The sequence below is a fragment of the Acinonyx jubatus genome, chromosome A3 (genome assembly GCF_027475565.1).
Source record: "Acinonyx jubatus isolate Ajub_Pintada_27869175 chromosome A3, VMU_Ajub_asm_v1.0, whole genome shotgun sequence".
In the NCBI taxonomy this organism is placed as follows: Eukaryota; Metazoa; Chordata; class Mammalia; order Carnivora; family Felidae; genus Acinonyx; species Acinonyx jubatus.
This window is the reverse complement of record NC_069388.1, coordinates 71388169-71408828: the sequence shown is the minus strand read 5'-3', so window position 1 is coordinate 71408828 and position 20660 is coordinate 71388169. Positions and strand designations below refer to the sequence as shown.

General features: G+C 40.1%; 1 protein-coding gene across 6 annotated transcripts in view; it reads right to left on the bottom strand.

Annotated features, from left to right (window-relative positions):
- The window catches only part of ACYP2 (acylphosphatase 2), a 274964-nt gene that overhangs the window by 121607 nt on the left and 132697 nt on the right, over nucleotides 1-20660 (bottom strand). For 2 of the 6 annotated variants that reach the window (XM_053200597.1, XM_027072447.2), the window contains one exon: nucleotides 17940-20047. The exons of the other annotated variants lie outside the window; for them this stretch is intronic. In XM_053200597.1, the coding sequence (XP_053056572.1) occupies nucleotides 19954-20047 (94 nt within the window). In that variant the 3' untranslated portion in view covers nucleotides 17940-19953. Of the gene's footprint in view, nucleotides 1-17939; nucleotides 20048-20660 lie in introns of those variants that run through there. 6 annotated transcript variants of the gene reach the window in all.

The following is a 20660-nucleotide window of genomic DNA, read 5'->3' as shown; positions in this document are numbered from 1 at the left end:
AGAAAAATATTTAAGAAGTGGGAAATGCTTTCCGCTCATCAGTCATGGTCCTTCCAGGGAAGAGAAGGCACCCTCAAATGGGGTGACCAAGCCAAAGGACCGGGCAAGGATGAAAGAAACCAATAGAAAAGGTGAAGCTCCCAGGGCTGGCAACAATGGAGACCTGCTGGTGTTGTTTGGTCATCTGCATATGCCTACAAAGCTTAGAACAGGTATTTCTCTTCCCTTGTAATTCTTACTGGGATGCAGATGTATGTGAAAGAAGGTTGGTGCCCTTGGCTACACATTCCATTGAATGGTGTAAGGACTGAGGTCATAGGCCATTGTTACAAAGTCTATTATCACCTCATATAATCCATGTGATAGTAAGTGAATGCCAGTTAGTTCAACTTTAAATGCTGAGGATGGTCAGGTAACTTGCTATCAAGCATCACAGTCCAGACCAGTCAATTTATTCTTTTTGGTGAATAATGACAGCTATTGGAGGGGTGGTATAGTTAGCTACTCTCACAAACTTGCTACCAGTAATAGAAACAGCAGTTTTCAGGCAAAATTCAGGCACACATACAGGTTTTTATTAAGCATGCATTGGCAAAACATAAATGTTATAAAAAAGACAACATTCCCCAAGCAGCTTCTACAAATCCCTCTGCCATTCAGATCACTATATGACACTTTGCTAACTAGCTGCTATTTTATCAAGAACACGTTTGTATTAGTCAATTAGTGACTTGTTAATTGGCATGACAAATGTTCAAAATGAATTACCACTGGTGGAATTGAAGGCATTCAAAACACGTGGATTAGCTCAAATGCCTTAGAAACACTCCCCAATCTTTGTCCAAATATAGTATAAAAACACAGGGACTTTTCACTTGTACTACTAGGGATGACATGAGGGGTTTGATTCTGTAACTGGTCCCATATGAACTACTGGTTTCAGAGGAGTGTGACTACACAGTCTTTTTTGCCCCGAGAACATAGTATCTGTCTTTAATAAATTTTGTGTATACAGTAAAGTCAAAGCACTTAACAAAAACAGAGCACTGGATTTATAGACACTTGGAATGAACTCCTTTGGACTACTTGCTAATGAATGCCTAATAAAAAACCTGTAGATGTGCTTCAATTTTGCCTGAAAACTGCTGTTACTATTCCTGGTAGCAAGTTTGTGAGAGTAGCTAACCATACCACTCCTCCGATAACTATCATTATTCACCAAAAAGAAAGTAAGAGTCAGGTATGTCTAAATTGACAGACTCAATTTGCAACAAGTATTATTGCTAGGCAGGCCAAATCCAGAGGACATTGAAAGAGCGGATAGTATTCTTATCCTTCCAGAACAATCAGTTTATTCAGAATTGATTTACAAGAATACTTCATTCTATTGTTTAGAGTAAATACATTGATTTCTTCATTCAAAACTTCCTCCCTTTCATTTCACTTTATTAATTCATTTATTATAACAATCTTGTAGTAAGTGTTGGCTCATCAATGTTCTTCATCAGGGGTCAGGAAACTAGCCTGAGGGCAAAACCTGACCTGCCATCCTTGTGTATGTAACTCACAATCAAGAATGGTTTTTATGAATTAACAAGATTAGGACTGCAGCATGATGTGTAACAGCCAAATTATAGAAGCAGCCCAAGTGCCCACCGATAGATGAATGATAAAGATGTGAAATATATAATGGACTATTACTCAGACATAAAAAAAGAGAAGGAAATCTTGCCATTTGCAACAATATGGATGGATCTAATGCTAAATGAAATAAGTCAGAAAAAGACACGTACCATGTGATTTCACACATATGTGAAATTTAAGAAACCATCAACAAATGGGGGCACCTAGGGGGCTCAGTGGTTAAAAGTCTGACTCAATTTTGGCTAAGGTCATGGTCTCACAGTTGGTAGGTTTTTGCCCCACATCACACTCTGTGCTGACAGTGCAGAGCCTACTTGGAACACCTTCTCTCTCTCTCTCTCTCTCTCTCTCTCTCTCTCTCTCTCTCTCTTGCTCCTTCTCCTTCTCTCTCTGCTCCTCCCCTGCTCGTTCTCTTCTCAAAATAAATAAATAAACATTTTTTTTTTTAATTTTAAAAAAGCCGGAGCACCTGAGTGGCTCAGTTGGTTGAGCATCCAACTTCCGCTCAGGTCATGATCTCACGGTTTGTGGGTTCGAGCCCCACATCAGGCTCTATGCTGACAGCTTGCTCAGAGCCTGCAGCCTGCTTCAGATTCTGTGTCTACTTCTCTCTCTCTGCCCCTCCCCTGCTCATGCTCTGTCTCTCAAAAATAAATGTTAAAAAAATTTTTAGGGGCGCCTGGGTGGCTCAGTCCATTTAAGCATCCGACTTCAGCTCAGGTCATGATTTCACGGTTCGTGGGTTCAAGCCCTGCGTTGGGCTCTGTGCTGACAGCTCAGAGCCTGGAGCCTGCTTTCAGATTCTGTCTCTCCCTCTCTCTCTGCCCCTCCCCTGCTCATGCTCTGTCTCTGTCTCAAAAATAAATAAAAACATTAAAAACAACTTTAAAAAAATTTTTTTTAATTTTTTTTAAAAAAGCCAAACAAATCAATGAAGAATAAAAGACAAACCAAAAAATAGACTCTTAACTACAGAGAACAAACTAATGGTTACCAGAGGGGAAGTAGGTGGGGAGGTGGGTGAAATAGGTGAAGGGGATTAAGGGTACATTTAACATGAGGAGCACTGAGGAATGTATAGAATTGTTGAATCACTATACTGTATACCAGAAACTAATATAACACCATAAGTTAACTATACTGGAATTAAACATATATGTATATATTGGGAAGCCAAGTGCTTATTTGGACTATTAGAGCATATGTTAAAAAATAAGTACATAAAGCTATCCAAAAATAAAGGTTAAGAGAAAAGACTAATAATCATGACATATAAAAATTATGTGAAGTTCATATTTCAGTGTCCATAAATAAAGTTTTATTGGGACACAGCTTCATTCATTTGTTTACATATCATCTATGGCTACTCTTGAACTATGAGCACAGAATTGAGTAGTTTTGACAGAGACTATTTAGCTCATGAGGACTAAGATACATGTTATCTAGTCCTTTACAGAAAAAAAAAATTGCTAAACCCTTTCCCTTGATGATGGGGATACACCATTGAACCAATCAGAACACAGGCTAAATTCTCATGGAGCTTAGATTCTGGAAGGAGGTAGAGAAGGAAAAAAAAAAAAACACAAAAACATCCAATGCACTTAGATAAAGAGGTGAAAATAAGGCTGTGTGACATAGAGTGACACGAGGCCTACTTAGATGGGGTGTCCCACAAACCTCACTGAGAAAGGGACACTGAATGAAGAACTAAATGACAAGGAGATAGCTGTGTGGAGATGGGACCCTCCAAGCTTGCAGTATTAGGGGACCAAGAAGATGGCCAATTGAGCAGGTGCATGACCAATGGGGAGAAGGTGATAGAAGAGTATGTACTGCTCATGCCTCTACAGATCATCAGGAGAGTAACAACTGGTGAGAGCCTCTGAAGAGTCATTAGCAACCAACCACCACCTTCCCATCAAAAGGGCAGACAGGCTAAGAATTTGCACCCTTTCCCTCCATTCACACTCCCAAAAGAGGCAGGAACTCATCTGCACAATTACCCCTTCTACTTTTCATCTCTAAAGCATCTGGAGAAGACGTGAGCAACTCAGTGGAAATCAGTCAAGGTAACACGTCAACCTTGCCAAGTGTGAGGTCCATGAGCTAGCAACCACAGACAGAGAGCTGAGGGGTGATGGCAGCCCAGTTCCTCACTCCCTCACCCTCACTGTTCCTCATGCGTATGTGGAAGTGAACTTTGTCTCCACACCCATTCAAGGACAATGGGTTATACACACTGTTGTGTGTTGAGGATTTGAGAAGAAATTAACCCAGGCTATCACTTCAGTTGCTACAAATGTATTCACAAATAAAAGCACGTGACCACACAACTTCAGTGTGAAAAGCTTTACTTAAAACATGAAGATTTTTGTGTTATCCCTTTGCAAACATACATGTATTAAGTATGGTTGGAGGGAATATGAATTTTTCAAACCAATATTCCTATTAGTACAAAGAACTCAGCACCTTTAAGAAAAACAAGCTTCTCAAAAGAAGAAATGTAATTAGAAATGTATTAAAGCTTAAAAAGCTGTTTTTAACTTGTTTCCTAAGAAACCAAAAATAGAATTGACAAGTATAACTTCCAAAGAAGCTTAGCCCTACTTATTCTGTTATTAAATTTTCCAGTTCAGATTTTTAGAATCATTAACTTAAGGGGTGAAGAAATCTCTTAAATGAAATAAAATTAAGCCCCCCAGTTAATTTTGTTTGTAATCCCTCTACTCATGAAAACTGACCTTCATGAACAAAGAAACTACCACCATTACTCTCCAACAGGGTAATAATGTATTTAGCAACCAAAAACACATTGCAATTCTTACATAACCACAAGTGACACCACTACAGTCTGCTAAACTTATGCAAAAAAAAAAAAATTCCTGGAAGCTAAAGTTACTTATTTTTTGTAAATTCAGTCATCAGAAATGAAAACTCTCAGAAAATAGGTAACAATTAACTCATCCTTGTACAGTATTTCCTATTCCACTTGCTATCTTCAGTGTGGGGAGGAAATTGGTGACTGGAAACTCGACTCCTATATTTATTTTTATAGTTCTTTTAAGTAGTTTCGTGACACTGAAAGGGTCCATATTGGAGGCTGGACAGAGCAGACATGAATGGAGGCCAGCAGGAAACCTTGGGAATGTGAGATCAGCCCATAAGCCTCTGAAGTCAGTAAGCTCAGCCTCATGTATCCAGCTCTACTCCCTTAACAAGCTGTAGGAAGATGAGCAGTAAAAGGTTAACCATGAGCAAGAACCCTCCTCTCACCCTTGACTGCATAACTATGTTCCATTCCATGAGTTCAGAGGCTTCAGATAGAGTCAAGAGACAAAGACATCCTCTTGTCCTTTTCCCAAAAACAAAGAAAATAGACATCCTCTCGTCCTTGAGCTTATCCAAATCCTAACCTTTCTCTCTCAAATCCCTACTCACAAGCCCTGCCCTGAAGACCTTTCAAAATTTAGCTAGACATGTGAACATGCTTCCACCCATCACAGAGATTAGGTCTGTTCTGTGATGAAAAGTGCTTTGGGGCATCTGGGTGGCTGGACTCCTCACTGGAGGCTGATTCATGGAAGGATGAAGAGCAGCTGAAGTCCTTCCCAGGCTTGAAAAGAAAAGGAGAAGCGAGGCAAATCACAGGCATCTGCAAGGGCACCCACCCCACCGAAAGCCAAGTGCTCCTAAGCATACTCTTGGAGAATATAACACTCACCTAGGAGTGAACATAGAGAGCTCGGAGTATAGAAACCGACGGCTGATTCACTTAACCTGAAGTCAGATGCAGCCACACTGAGGGCATGAGGGAAGGGAAGGGGGAGTGGAAGGTGTAGGAGAGTTAGCTCTTCATGTAACTTAAGAGAAAGTCAACAGATTTCATCTGTCATCATAGAAAGTCAACAGAGTGCCTAAAATGATTTAAGACAAACCGTTTTTATTATTTAGAAATTCAAAGGAATGCCCAAAATCAATAAAAACAGTTGCTGAGAAGATGGGATGGTTTGAAGACAGGAAGCTGCTATTTGCTATTTAGCACTTTTCGACTTTTAAAACAAGGGCAGCTATTATTTTATTAAAAAACAAAATTAACTTATAAAAACAAAAGGCAGTAGTTTTTTAGGGGGAAAAAAACTATTAATTTTTGGAGGCCTTTCCTGTGAGCTATTTGTCAAAAATGTCTAGAGTAGCATGGACATAGCTGGTAGATCATAGCTAGTCTGAAGTCAACTTCCTAGAGGTTGAAGACTATTAATTTTTCTGATGTAAGAGTCACATAAAAGTATATTTATGTGTATTTAGGTCAGCGATGCCCATAGATTAGAAATGGAAGTGGCAGACTGGGGGAGAAGGGAAAGGCTCTCATGGCCATGCCCCCAAATTTACAGAAAGTGATAAAAGCCAGGCAGACCTGGGATGCCTGGGTGGCTCAGTAGGTTAAGGGTCTGACTCTTGACCTGGGCTCAGGTCATGATCTCGTGGTTTTGAGTTCGAGCCCTGTATGGGGCTCTGGGCTGACAGCGTGGAACCTGCTTCTAATTCTCTTTCTCTATTCCCTGCCCCTCCCCACTCTTGCTCTCTTTCAAAAATAAATACATACTAAAACAAAAACAAAATAAGCCAGGAAGACCCAAAGTCAAGAAGAAAATCATAGAAGAACTAAAGAACTCAAGAACACAGTGGCCATTTGGCATTGGCACAAATGACAGTACACACATTCACTGGCCCTGGAAGAGTCATTGCTGAAATGATAGACTAGAGCCGTTCAGGCAAGGCTAACATCTGCCAAATAACTCCCAAGTGGGGGTGGGAGGATGGTGATAAGGGATAAATTAACGCACTTTAGCACTTTAGAAAGAAGAGCATCTAAAATGGTTTAAAGTAAATAAAATTCTGCAACATTTCCTAATTGGCTCTTGAGGCAGCAAAGTCAAGCTTTACAAATCCAAACAGGTTTAAAGGGATGGAAACTAGTGCCAAAAAAAAAAAAAAAGGCTTTGGCTCATCTTACCCATGTTACACCTTGGTTGCCCATTTTATATGCCATTTAATTGAATGTGTACAATACAAATTTTTCCTTTAACATCCTTACCTATCCAGAAAATTCCAACACTTAAGATTTTATTTCTAATAGTTACAGATACAGTCAGACTACAACTAATGTATTATCTATAATAATCATCCTCCCTGGTACTAGTGTCTTATCATCCACGTTATATTTTTCTGACAGGTTTTATGTTCATTTTCACAGATCTTCTTTATTAAATGGAGTTTCTTACTTTAATTCAATGATTATCATATATTTTTAAATACCTGCAGATAGATCATCGATTCTACATCTGTCTAAATATTATCCTAGTAATATGTGTCAAGTTTTATTAATAACACTTCCCTTGGTAATATCCCATTACTTTTTACAGTCCCTAATTCACCATTCATGTTGCTTTTTTCCTTTAGTGGACACTCTGATGTAGCAGATTTGACAGCGGTTTTGTCTGGGGCATGTTTGGATGGAGCCAAGAGCAAAGTGGACAGTTATGAGAGGTGTACACAAAAATATAAAAACACTTTATTATAAATTATAGTAATAGTAGGGGTGCAGAAATAGGATGGCTTGTGGCTCTGGAATGGCAGAGACCAGGAAAAGGACAGTTTGTTCCATATAGAATATGGTAATTTTTACAGATGGCTTATTTTTTTTAATGTTTATTTTTGAGAGAGAGAGAGAGAGAGAGAGAGAGAGAACGAACAAGCAGAGAAGGCGCAGAGAGAGAGGGAGACATAGAATCCAAAGCAGGCTGCAGGTTCCGAGCTGTCAGCACAGAGCCTCCTGTAGGGCTCTAACCCACAAACCGCGAGATCATGACCTCCAAAGTCAGACACTTACCCGACGCCACCGAGGTGCCCCCAAATTGGCTTGTTATTCAGAACTTACCCAAGTATTCCATACTCAAAACAACGCATTAGGGGCACTGTGTGGTCTGAACTAATCCCCTGTTGTCACGTGTACCTAAGGTTCATTCCTGGACACTGTAGTTTGGCCCATGCCACCTTGTCTCTTGTGGAGCCCCCTCCTTGCATTCTCCTCTCAATATCCAAATTCTACCCGCCCCCAGAGCCTAGACTCCATAGTTTCCACCTCCTCTGCCAGTAGCTATCCTTTGGTCTTCTGAGTGGCTACCACACTTCTTTGCCATTTGACAGAATATTCTCTATATTGGTAATTAACTTTCACAGGCATAGGTTTTATTTCCTCAGGTAGACGGCAATCTGCTCAAGATCAAGGAGTTTATCTTTTTTCCTAATTTCCTAAAGTGCCAAGTGCAAAGCCTCACATGGCAGGTGCTCAATATATAAGAGCACTCAATGACTGATTCCAATTATGTGTGAACCACTTCTCTTAGGCTAAATTTATTTTGTCTGAAAACACTCAACTTCAGAAATTTCTCTCTAGCCTCATCATGCCATGAACGAACTAGTTTCCTCAATTAAAAAAAATGCAATCTTCAAGTGTGCCTATTGTTTAGAAAAGAGGGTCTCAGAGATGGATTCTGGGTAACAATATCCTCTTGTAACATGTAACAAGGATGAGTCACTTTAAACTAGACCAGAGATCATTATATTCTAGAAATTGCCTCTTCACACTGTGATTGATAAGGGGAAACCATAGACTTTAGGTGTACTCAATCAGAAGTATATCCTGATCAATCATAGATGACTCTGTGGGCTTTAGTCAATACCCTAGTCATTAGCTTCCCTACTCAAAATGTAATCCACAGACAAGAAAAATGCACATCAGCTGGGAGCTTGTTAGGTATGCAGAGTAATAGGCTCCACCTCAAACTTACTCAATGAGAATTCTATCTTTAAACAAAATCCCTAGGTGATTTAAAAAGCAGTGGAGTGGGGTGCCTAGGTGGCTCGGTTAGTTAAGCGTCCGACTTCGGCTCAGGTCATGATCTCGCGGTCCGTGAGTTCGAGCCCCGCGTCAGGCTCTGTGCTGACAGCTCAGAGCCTGGAGCCTGTTTCAGATTCTGTGTTTCCCTCTCTCTGACCCTCCCTGTTCATGCTCTGTCTCAAAAATAAATAAACGTTAAAAAAATTTAAAAGAAAATAAAAAGCAGTGGAGAACCTCTAAATGAGCATAGCTGATTGCACAGGACTTTTTGGACACAGACGTCAATGAGTATGGGATTTTCATCCTTTCAAAATAGTCTGTACCAGTGGCTCAACACAGATTCCTGGACACTCTACCCCCAGGGTTTCTGGTTCAGTAGGTCTGGGGTGGGATCCACGAATAAGCATTTCTAACAAACTTCCAGATTATGCCATTAGTGATGCTGCCAGTCCAGGAACCACAGCCACAGGGTTACACTGTCCAAATATGACAGGCCACCTATTCTGGGAATTTTGCTTCGAGTGTACTCCCAGTAGAAGAGAGAATAGTGAGCGAGTAGACAGGGAAGAGAAAGAGAAGGGACAGCAAAATATTTCATTTTTGTTACAGAAAGGTAGTTAACACTCCTTTGTACACAATCAGGTAAAAATAGGCTGAAGAAATTACTATAGCAACACCTGTGCTCTCCACAAAGTCTAGCAACAAAAGGAATCCCATCTTATATAAATTCTATTTCAACATTGAGACTTATAAGAAACAAAAACCATGGGAAACATCCCCTTCATTAAACATTAAGTGACAACAATACAGATTTAACATAAATTTGAAAATGACTCTTTGAGGCCTAGATTTGCATTTTTAGGTCAAGCAAGGAAGTAAAAGGACTTATGAGTTTTTATCAACATGGCTCTGAAACAATTAGAAAAAGAAAATTGAGAAGTGTTGAGAATATGTACACATTTTTAAATGTCTTTTAAAAAAATCCAAATAATTTTTTTTAAAAAGACTGTCAAAATTGTAAATAGAACAAGATTCATATAAACCAAAGAGCTCCACCTAGAGTCTGAAGACAGGTTCTCATTACTTAGATCCTCAAATGATGAAGCACTATTTACCCATATCATATATATATACACACACACACACACACACACACACACACACACTACTTTCCATTGATGTTGAAAAAAATATTTTCACAAAATCTTTATAAAAAGGGTAACTTTCTCAAGTGTGAAATAATGTTAATTGAAAGAAAATAAATTTTTCTAATCCTGTCTGTAACCTATTTTTCCCCTCTACTATTTTATAATTTAAAAACCATTCTCTTAAAGCAAGTTATTAAAAAGTGGGAATAGTGTTCATCACAGCACAGAGAAGACAGCTTTAAAAAATGCCTCTTGGGACACCTGGGTGGCTCAGTCGGTTAAGTGTCCGACTTCGGCTCGGGGCATGATTTCATGGTTCCTGAGTTCAAGCCTCACATTGGGCTCTGTGCTGACAGCTCAGAGCCTGGAGCCTGTTTCAGATTCTGTGTCTGCTTCTTTCTCTGACCCTCCCCTGCTCCTGCTCTGTCTCTCTCAAAAATAAGTAAATGTTAAAAAATTAAAAATAAAAAATGTCTCTTACCTGAACTTGCTGTATGACCTTGAGCAAGATGACTTCCAGCCCTAAGTTTTCTCATCAATAGGGGTTATGCAAAATCGGTGGTTCTCAGCCCTGGCTGCACATGGGAACCCTTTGGGACCAACAGAGATAAATTGATGCCTGGTTCCCAGCCCCAGAGATTTTGATTTAGGTGAGTTGCTCTGACGTGGGGCCCAACCTCGTTGACTTAAAAACAAAACAAAACAAAAAGCTGCCCAGGTGATTCTAACATGCAGCTGTGGCTGCATCAGACCAGATGGTCGAGCTCTTCACCTCAAGTATCTACCTCGCTAGGTAGTGGTTCTCAAGCTTCAAGTGCTTTGAGTCACCTGAAGAGCTCGTTAAAACACGGACTGCTGAACCCACCCCAGGGATTCTGATTCAGTAGGGGCCCAAGAATTTCCATTTCTAACAAGCTGCCACATCATGCTACAGGTCCAGGGTCATGTTCTAGATGATGACTTCAAAATGACATTCTCCAAATTCTGAGTTATTTTTACTCTACCCTAACGAACCACAGTATATTGTTAATTAGCCTCCCTGACTCTAGTCACTCTTCCACCAGTTCCTACACCAGGCTACCAAACTCACTTAATATCCTAATCTACAAATCCTGCCAGTCCCTCACCTGAGACTCTTCAGTGGCTCCCCAGCGCTAATATAGACCGGACAAATTAACCTGACACTAAAGGCTTTTCGTAGTTTGACCCGGAACTACCTTCCTTTCTTTTTTCTTCCTTTATTTATGGAGAGAGGGAGAGAGCACTCTTGAGCGGGGCGGAGGGTGTGAATCCCAAGCAGGTCCATCAGTACAGAGCCTGACGCAGGGCTCGAACTCATGAACCGCGAGATCATGACCTGAGCCGAAACCAAGAGTCGAACTCCTAACTGACTGAGCCATGCAGGCACCTTCCAAACTACCTTTCTAGCCTCAATTTCTAATAGTCCCTGTCATCTGCCTATGCTCCAGTCACTTGTCCCCAAATGCACAAAGGAGGCTACTTCAGCTCGGTGCCTTTGTACCAAACACTCCTTTCTCTTGCAATGTCCTTATTCAACCTTCTTTTCCTGACATAGGTGTCACCCAACCTTCATTGTGTGTGCCAGGTACTGTGCTAGGCATTGGGAGTTCAAGGGAGAATAGGACAATGGCTTCCCATAAGGAGTCTTGAGTTTAATTAGGACAACACGTCCCAATTATCCCTTCTCCCTCACTATATCGTATTTTTTACTTTCTATATATCACGTTTCGTCATCTTAAAACACCTTCTAGCTGGGGGTTGGGGGAGACTGCTGCTCCTGGGGATTAGCCAATTCTCAAGAGATAGGTGCGGTCAGCCTTGAGTACAACTTTAATATGCAAATTTACCAATCCAGACCCCTACACGTCCTCTATCCTACCCAGGCATCCCAGGAGGCAATATTGGTTTCCCTAAACACCCCAAGGCAGCTAAAACTCAAAGCCTTCTGGAATTATTCAAACTAGCCAATCCTAAACTGTTCACCATGCCCTGTCTTGCCTTTCCCTCTGAAACCCTAATAGCAGGCTCTGGCTTAACCTTCCCCTTACTCCCTCCTGCTGGTGTTTTCCCTGTGACCCCTGGTAGCAGGCCACACCTTCTGTCTCTAGGGTCTGTAAATACAGTAAACTTGTGTTTTCCCTAAGCTCCTCTGTCTTCTCTTGTGGCTGCACCTAAGATTCTCATAAAAGAACACAAAACATTTACCTTCCGTACCAGTTGCTGAAAAAGTTGATACAGCTAGAGATGGCCAATGGCACAAACACGCAAGTGTACCACAGGCTTCTGGGAAAGTTTGCTTCCAAGACAAAAAAGAATAGACCCAGAGCCATCCCTTCCTTCAGCCTTCAACGTGGGTGACGATGGAAGCTGGGGCGGTCACTTTACACCCGTGAGGGAAAGAACAAGAGAAGCCTTCAGACCAGAGCCCTGACAGCGATAACGAATGAGGCACCTGACTACGATATCCCCCACCCCGACCTCTAGCCTCCTTTATATCTGCGAAGAACCAACCCCTGCTCCTCTGAGCCACCTGTTGATCAGGTTACCAATCACTTACAACTGAAAGCATTCTCTCCAGGTGGAGGTGGGGGATACTAAGCAAGTAATTATTCCTAACAGCTTTAATAAGTGCCATGAAGAAACAGAGCGTGGAGTGAGAGGGTTTCACAGAGTGAGTGGGAGAATAATCAGAAAGACTGGGAGATAAAAATACGCATCCGTGCCAGGCAGAGGGAGCGGCTTCTGTACAAGTCCTAACGGAGGAAGAGTATGGTGTGGTGGAGAGGACAGTGAGCGGCAGAAGATGCCGGAAGGCAGACAAGGCAGGAGGAGGCGCACTTGTGCCTGGCGCCACCCCACCCTCCCCTTGCTTCCCCACCTCCACTCCCCCACCCCAGCGCTCCATTCCTAGGGCCCACCCATCTTCTTCCCCAGTTAAACTGGACTTGTCACAAAACCTTTAACCATCTTTGTACCCCCAGCACCTAGCAGAGAGACATGGGAAGACACGTAATATCTGCTGAATAAAAATCATCATGACAATATTTTTATTAAAAATTATCCCCAAAGCATTGATCCAATAAGGGGCCTGATTCATAACTATTTTTTGAGGCCCTTTTCTGCAATTAAGTCCCACCACCCATGCAGGTACTCCTTCTTCACATGATTGACTGAGATGCTTGTTCCAATAGAACCTTAATAGGGTTAAAATATTAGGTGAACTTCAATAAGTCTCACAGCTCTATAATTTCCTGATTTTGAGGATTTTCTAAAATAACTAGGATCTTGGCTTTAATACCCCAGCAAAAGAGAAACAGAAGCAGAGAGAAATAGTTCCATTATGAATCAAAACCATATCTGTATTTTTTAGAGTGGGTTTATAGATGACTTTATTTCATTTCCATTTATTTCTTAATTTTTATAGTTGTCTTGATTCACTTAAATTACCTAAATCTATACAACTATGTACTTACAAAAGTACATAGAAGAAAACTTCCTCATCCATGAGTCCTTAGTTAATTCAGTATTTATCTGAAAAATACTTCATGGTTTTCATCATTAAAACTGAACCACCAGTTTACATTTTAAAAGGCATGTAGCTTGGGGCACCTGGGTAGCTTAGTTGGTTAAGGATCCGACTTGGGCTCAGGTCCTGATCTCAAGGTTAGTGAGTTTGAGCCCCACTTCAGGCTCTGTGCTGACAGCTCAGAGCCTGGAGCCTGCTTCAGATTCTGTGTCTCCCTCTCTTTCTCTTCCCTCCCCCACCCCCAAGAATAAACGTTAAAAAAATAAAAATAAATAAAAAGTACATAGTCTTTGTTTGACTCATGTCTAGGAGTTAACACTTAAGAAAATACAGTATAGGGGAGCTCCTGGGTGGCTCAGTTGAGCATCCAACTTTGGCTCAAGTCATGATCTCACGGTTTGAGGGTTCGAGCCCCACATTAGGCTCTGTGCGGACAGCTCAGAGCCTGGAGCCTGCTTCAGATTCTGTGTCTTCCTCTCTTTCTCTGCCTCTCCCCTGCTCGAGCTGTCTTTGTCTCTCTCCTCTCTCTCAAAAATAAATATTAAGAGAATTTTTTTAAATACAACATAGGGATAAGCACAGGATGTCAGTGTTGTGGTGGGGAGGGCAGCGGAGAGCAGTATATTATTGGTTAGAATTGTTGGCATAGGGCAATAATAAAAAGTAAACCAATTTTAGTTGGTTTTCTCGTTTGCAGGTTCCCTACACATATGTACCCTTATTGCCTGTACCAGGCAGATGCTCCCACTGCCCTGCCTGGTGCCAAGCTGCTTGTCCCTGTCCCCACCACACCCCCAGACTCCATCCACAGGCAGCCTTCTTTTCACCATGCAGTTCTCAGTTCAGATGTCACCTCCATGAAAACCTCTTCCCTGGCCATCCCATCTGAGGCAGGGAAACCACCACTGCTCCTTTCACAGCATTTACTACTATCTGAAAACATCTAGTTTACCTATTGTTTCGTTATCATGGGTCTCCCCACAAAAGAAATTGAGCATCATCTCTGGCTCATGGCTGAATCCCAGCACCTGGAACTGCCTGGTATACCTATATAGTAGGTACCAAACAAATAATTGTAGAATAAATGAAAAAGGTATACACACATAAATATGGATGCTCACTGCAAACAAGATTCATAAAAGCAAAAAACTGCAGGGACACCTGGGTGGCTCAGTCAGTTAAGCATCCGCCTTCAGCATCAGGTCATGATCTTGTGGTTCGTGAGTTCGAGCCCCGTGTCGGGCTATGTGCTGACAGCTCAGAACCTGGAGCCTGCTTCAGATTCTGTGTCTCCCCCTTTCTCTCTGCCCCTCCCCCACTCACTCTCTGTATGTCTCTCAAAAATAAATAAACATTTTTTAAAAAGCAAAAAAATGCAACAATATGAATGCCCAGCAATAGATGAATGATTAAATTAGGATAGATCCATACAGTAGAATACTCTGCAGTGATTTAAAAAGGACATTTGCTGCCATGAAAAGATATTCATGGTATTGTAACAGTGTTGTATGGTGACAGATGGTAGCTACACTTGTGGTGAGCACAGCATAAGTATAGACTTGTCAAATCACTATGATGTACACCTGAAACCAATGTAACATTGTATGTCAACTACACTTCAGTTAAAAAAAAAAAAGATATCCACAATACACAATACTGTGAAATGTTTAAAAGTTGCAGAACAATACGTATACCATGATCATGATCCCATCTTTGCTAATGATAAAGAGATAAATGTAACCATATGGGCATATATAGTTGTGGGTTTTACAATAACAGGATTATACCGAATGTATTTTTAACATATACACATGTTTTTACACACATAAGAAAAAATGTGTAAGACTATGATATTAGAAAGACAGGCAAGGCCTACATCTTTTAGCCCATATAATTCCATATCATTTGAATTTTTGGAACACTTGTAAACCTTCTGCAAATTAAAAAAAATAACACTTTTATTTTGTAGTGGGTAGACTGAAATAGGTTTCAAGCTGTTGAAAAATTGAGATATCTTTTTAAAAAATATTTTATGCTCACATTTTCTTATCTAAGTTAACTTTAAAATATGTAAAAATAAATACTTTAAAAGTATATTTTATTTATTTTATTTTATTTATATTTTGAAAAGTAATTAATCTCATGACTGCCAAAACTTGGAAGCAACCAAGATGTCTTTCAATAACTGAATGGATAAACTTACTGTGGTACATCCATACAGTGGAATACAATTCATCAGTAAAAAGAAATGAGCCAAACCCATAAAATGTGTAACACCAAGAGTGAACCCTAAGGTCAATGGTGGACCTTGTGTGATTACAGTGTGTCAACGCAGGTCCATCCTTGATTTAAAAAAAAAACAACAAACATTCTGGTGAGTGATACTGATAACGGGGGAAGTTATGCATGTGTCGGGGAAGGCATACACAGGAAATTCTTATGCCTTCCTCTCAATTTTATCGTAAACCTAAAACTGCTCTAAAAAAGCAAAGTCTTAAAAAAAAGCTTTAAAAACTCAACATTTCTGTACTTTAAAATTTAAACTATACAATTATCATCTAAAATCTGTTTTTTGAAATAAATTCCAACCCACCACACACACCCCCACCCGCCCCCACCCACACACACACACCAAAAGGAGGGAGAAAGGGAGGAACTCTCAAGCCATGAAAAGACAGGGAGGAATCTTGAAAGCATATTTCCAAATGAAAGAAGCCCATCTGAAAAGGCTGAATACTATGTAATTCTAGCTATATGTCATTGTGGAAAAACTATGGACGCAGTGAAAACGTGACTGATTGGCAGGGGTTAGGAGAGTGGGAGGGAGGAATAAACAGGTTGGAACACAGGATTTTTAGGGCAGTAGACGTATTGTGTATGATACTATAATGGTGGACATGTGTCATTCTACGTTTGTCAAATCCCACAAAACCTACAACACAAAGAATGAACTCCAGTGTAAACGATAGGCTTTAGTTCATAATAGTGTATCAATATTGGCTCATCAATTGTAACAAATGTGCTACACTAATGTAGGATGTTCATAATATAGAGGCAAATGGGGGTGGGGTGGGGGCAGAGGTGAGGGGATATACGGGAACTCTACTTTCTGACACAATTTTTCTGTAAACCTAAAACTTCTCTTAAAAATAAAATCTATTGGGGCGCCTGGGTGGCTCAGTCTGTTAAGCGTCCGACTTCGGCTCAGGTCACGATCTCACTGTCCGTGAGTTGGAGCCCCGCGTCGGGCTCTGTGCTTACTGCTCAGAATCTGGAGCCTGTTTCAGATTCTGTGTCTCCCTCTCTCTCTGACCCTCCCCCGTTCATGCTCTGTCTCTCCCTGTCTCAAAAATAAATAAAACGTTAAAAAAAAATTAAAATAAAATAAAATCTATTAATTTTTTACAAGTTCATTACTGCTGCATTATACGTTTCTTAAATATTATTATCTTACTAAATTCACATATCTAAAATGTAAACTTTAAAGCAAAAACCAGGGATTTAAGTAGTTTTCATACAGATGCTATATTCCAAAGGAAAATAAATGACTTAGTATTTGGGGTCTAAAGCCTGATGTGAGAATTCCAGCTCCCCTGTAGATATTTTGTTATGTTTTTAATTTTCCACTGGAATGATTTATATCAGTCAGGTCACACTAAAATTTTTTTCCCAAAATTACAGCTCCTCAATGAATTTCTGTCTCTTAGAAAATGTCCAAGTCTTCTGTATTGCAATAGAACATGCAATGGAAAACACACCCACACCTATACTCACACAGAACCAAAGAAACTTTCTTAATAATCCCATGTATTTGTAGAAAAAACTTTGATGATAAGGCATAAAAAATATTAGTTAAGTGCCTTCAGATTCTCAGATGAAAAAGGAAAAACTGGTAATTCTGGTTGCATAGAAATTCATGCCACTAATGGTCTGCCTGAGAACAGTTATTTTATTTTTTTATTTTAAATAACTTTGGGGCGCCTGGGTGGCTCAGTCCGTTAAGTGTCCGACTTCGGCTCAGGTCATGATCTCACAGTTTGTGGGTTCGAGCCCCACGTCAGGCTCTGCGCTGACACTCAGAGCCTGGAGCCTGCTTCGGTTTCTGTGTCTCCCTCCCTCTCTGCCCCTCCCCTGCTCACGCTCTGTCTCTCTCTCTGTCTCGCAAAAATAAATAACAGGTGAAAAAAAAATTTAATTTTAAATAACTTTTAATCTGACACTACCTGTTTACAAAATCCATTGCTTCATTCCAATCCACTGCTGTAACAACTAGAAATTCAAAACAATGGCATTTCATAGTTAAAGCAGAACGTTGTTAAAATTCCTATTTCACACAAATGCTAAATATCTGTGGAAGAGATAAACATGACTATATTGATGAACATGCCTCTATTCTACTTCTAACTCTTAATATATGGACACATTTTAAATACATGTATATTGTCAACTCTGCATAGAACCATAGAATCTCAGTTGGACAGGACCTATGAGGTCACCTACACTGACTTACCATCCAATGAGTTAGATCTTCTACCACACCCTTGACTTGTCTGATATCTACACCATCAGTTGGTACTCTTTCTATAAAGGGACAGAGAGTAAATATTTGAGGCTTTGTGGTCATCCAGCCTCTGTTACAGTTGCTAACTCTGCCAATGTAACACAGAAGCAACAGAAGACAAAACATGAATGAATGGGCTGTGATCCAATAAATCTTTATTTACAAAACAGGCAATAGGCCAGATCTGGCCTGAAAGCCATGGTATGCCAACCCCTGATGTAGACCACTCCTAGTTATTGATAAAATTCCATTAGATATATTAGATACCTTTACAGGAAAATTCTTTGTCAAAGTGAATTGAAATAAATAAATTCACCCATTACTATAACCAAAATTATCACTTTCTAGAACAACATAAAAGACTTATCTTTTCCCATGTATCAGCCCTTCAAATACTTGAAGTAAACTATCATGATTCCCTCAAGTATCCTTTTCTCCAGTCTAAATACCTTCAATGCCTTCAAGCATTACCTATATTGTGATACAGTTTTCCAGACCACGTAACCATTTGATCACTCTCTTGAGTACATTCTCCAGCCCATCAATGATGCTTTCAAGTGCAAACTACACATATATGACATATGGTTTTAAAAATATATAGCAATCAAGATGTAATTTTAATTTTAGAATTTGGCTGTGTCCACATGCAAATGTTTTTAGTTTTTTGTGTTTTGAGGGCTTTTTTCCCCCAGAATTTCCATTTAGTTTTTAAGAAAAATATATTTTGTACAGATTTAGTCAAAAGTTTATGCCCAGCTGTGCACTGACAGCACGAAGCCTGCTTGGGATTCTCTCTCTGTCCCTTTCCCACTCATGCGTTCTCTCTCAAAATAAATAAGTAAACTTAGGGAAAAAAAAGTTTGTGCTCAGAATTATAACTCTATACATTAATTTTAAATGGTTACCAATGGGAAAAGTAGCTTTAATGAAACAATAGACTTAGGGACACCTGGGTAGCTCAGTTCATTAAGCGTCTGAGCCTTGATTTCAGCTCAGGTCATGATCTCACAGTTTATGAGATGGAGCCCCGAGTTGGGCTCTATGCTGACAGTGTGTAGAGCCTGCTTGTGATTCTCTCTCTCCCTCTCTGACTTTTCATTGCTCTTTCTCAAAATAAATAAATAAACTTTAAAATAAAAATAAAACAATAGACTCAAATGGTTTCTATGTATCAAAAAATGTTGGCGAATCTTACCACCACAATTGGAATCACATAGTGCAATTTGCAAAAGAAAGCCATCAGTAATTCTTTCTGACCAAATGAAACACAGAAGGGGAAGAAAATACACACATCTGCAGCATGTCCTGGGATCTCCTGGCACCTTTCCAAAGAGCTGCTACAATCGTAGCCAAGCCACCTCTAAATGATGTTGCCTGTTGAATTCCACATTTCAATAACTTCGGATGAAAGCACACTCATGTTTTTAAAAGACAATTTAATTCCGATTTTCTTATGTCATAGCACTCTTAAATAAATAAAGTTTTTTAACAACCAGAAGAAAATAAGGCGATATTTATTTAACCATAAATATACCACATGTAGTCTGACTTTGCCACCTATTTCTGTAACTTCTCTTTACCGTGCTTTAATTTTTTGATAATTCAGTACTTTAACCAATACTGCACACAGTACATGCTAGAGGAATGAATTCACTCTCTACCATCTATTTTTATTTGTAATGGCATTCCAATTTATAATGTTGGTGAAGCTTGATTTACATTCTCTGCTGCATGCTTCCTGTTTACCTATCATCAAGAAAGCTCTCCCTGGTAATCCCATCCATGTATATAACTTCAAACACTATCCACAGAGGGACAACCACCAAATTTATTTCTCTAGCCCAGTTTCTCTGCAGGGATGACCCATATATCCAAGAGCCTAGTGGCATTTCCACCTGGCCAGTCCAACTGCCACTAGAACCCCATGTGCAGAGATGGAGTCCTATGGGTCACCTAATGAGAGCAAACGTTTATTTGTTCTTTATTCTGGGCCAGGCTGTATGCTAAGTGCTTTCTGTGGATTTTCTCACGTAAGCTTCACGGTACAATTAAACATGGCACGCTCATGTCCTTTTACATGAAACCCCATTAAAATGATAGCATCGGGTCACCTTGGTGGCTTAGTCAGTTAAGCATCTGACTTCGGCTTGGGTCATGGTCTCGCGGTTCGTGAGTTCAAGCCCCGCATCGGGCTCTGTGCTGTCAGTGCAGAGCCTGCTTCAGATGTTCGGTTTCTCTCTCTCTCTCTCAAAAATAAATAAAACATTTTAAAAATAAAATAAAATAATAGAATCAAAATACAAAAAATGTAGCAGACATTATTCATTGCCTACCCACTACCCATTATCCTCCCCTTCTTTCTGGCCAAGAGAACACCAATGTTTTTCAGGGAATCAATATGCCAAACCAATTTCCCAGTCTTCTTTGTAGCAAGGAATATTTATATGACCCTATACAAGCCAGTGAAATGCCCGCAGATGTAAGCTTGGGCAAGTTTGGGGAAAGCAACACAACCATTATCCCTTCTTGCCTTCTTCATGTCTTAATTATGGATATTCTGTACAGCTGCACTTTCCCTTTTTCTGACCACAAAGGAAAGGCTGAGCAAATCTCAGAAACATTGACCCTGATGCTACCAAGCTACTGAACCAAGGCCAGTAACCATCTACCTCCAGACTTCTTGTTACCAAGAAAAATGAACCCATTTGTTTTATCCTTTCTAAGGTCTGTTTTTCTATTAACTTGCAGCTAAAAATAGTTCCAGCTGATACAGAACTATAACGTGAGCAAGAGGTTTCAACAAATTAGAAGGAAAGTGGATGGAGGATAAGTAACTACACAGAAAAACCAAAGATGCTT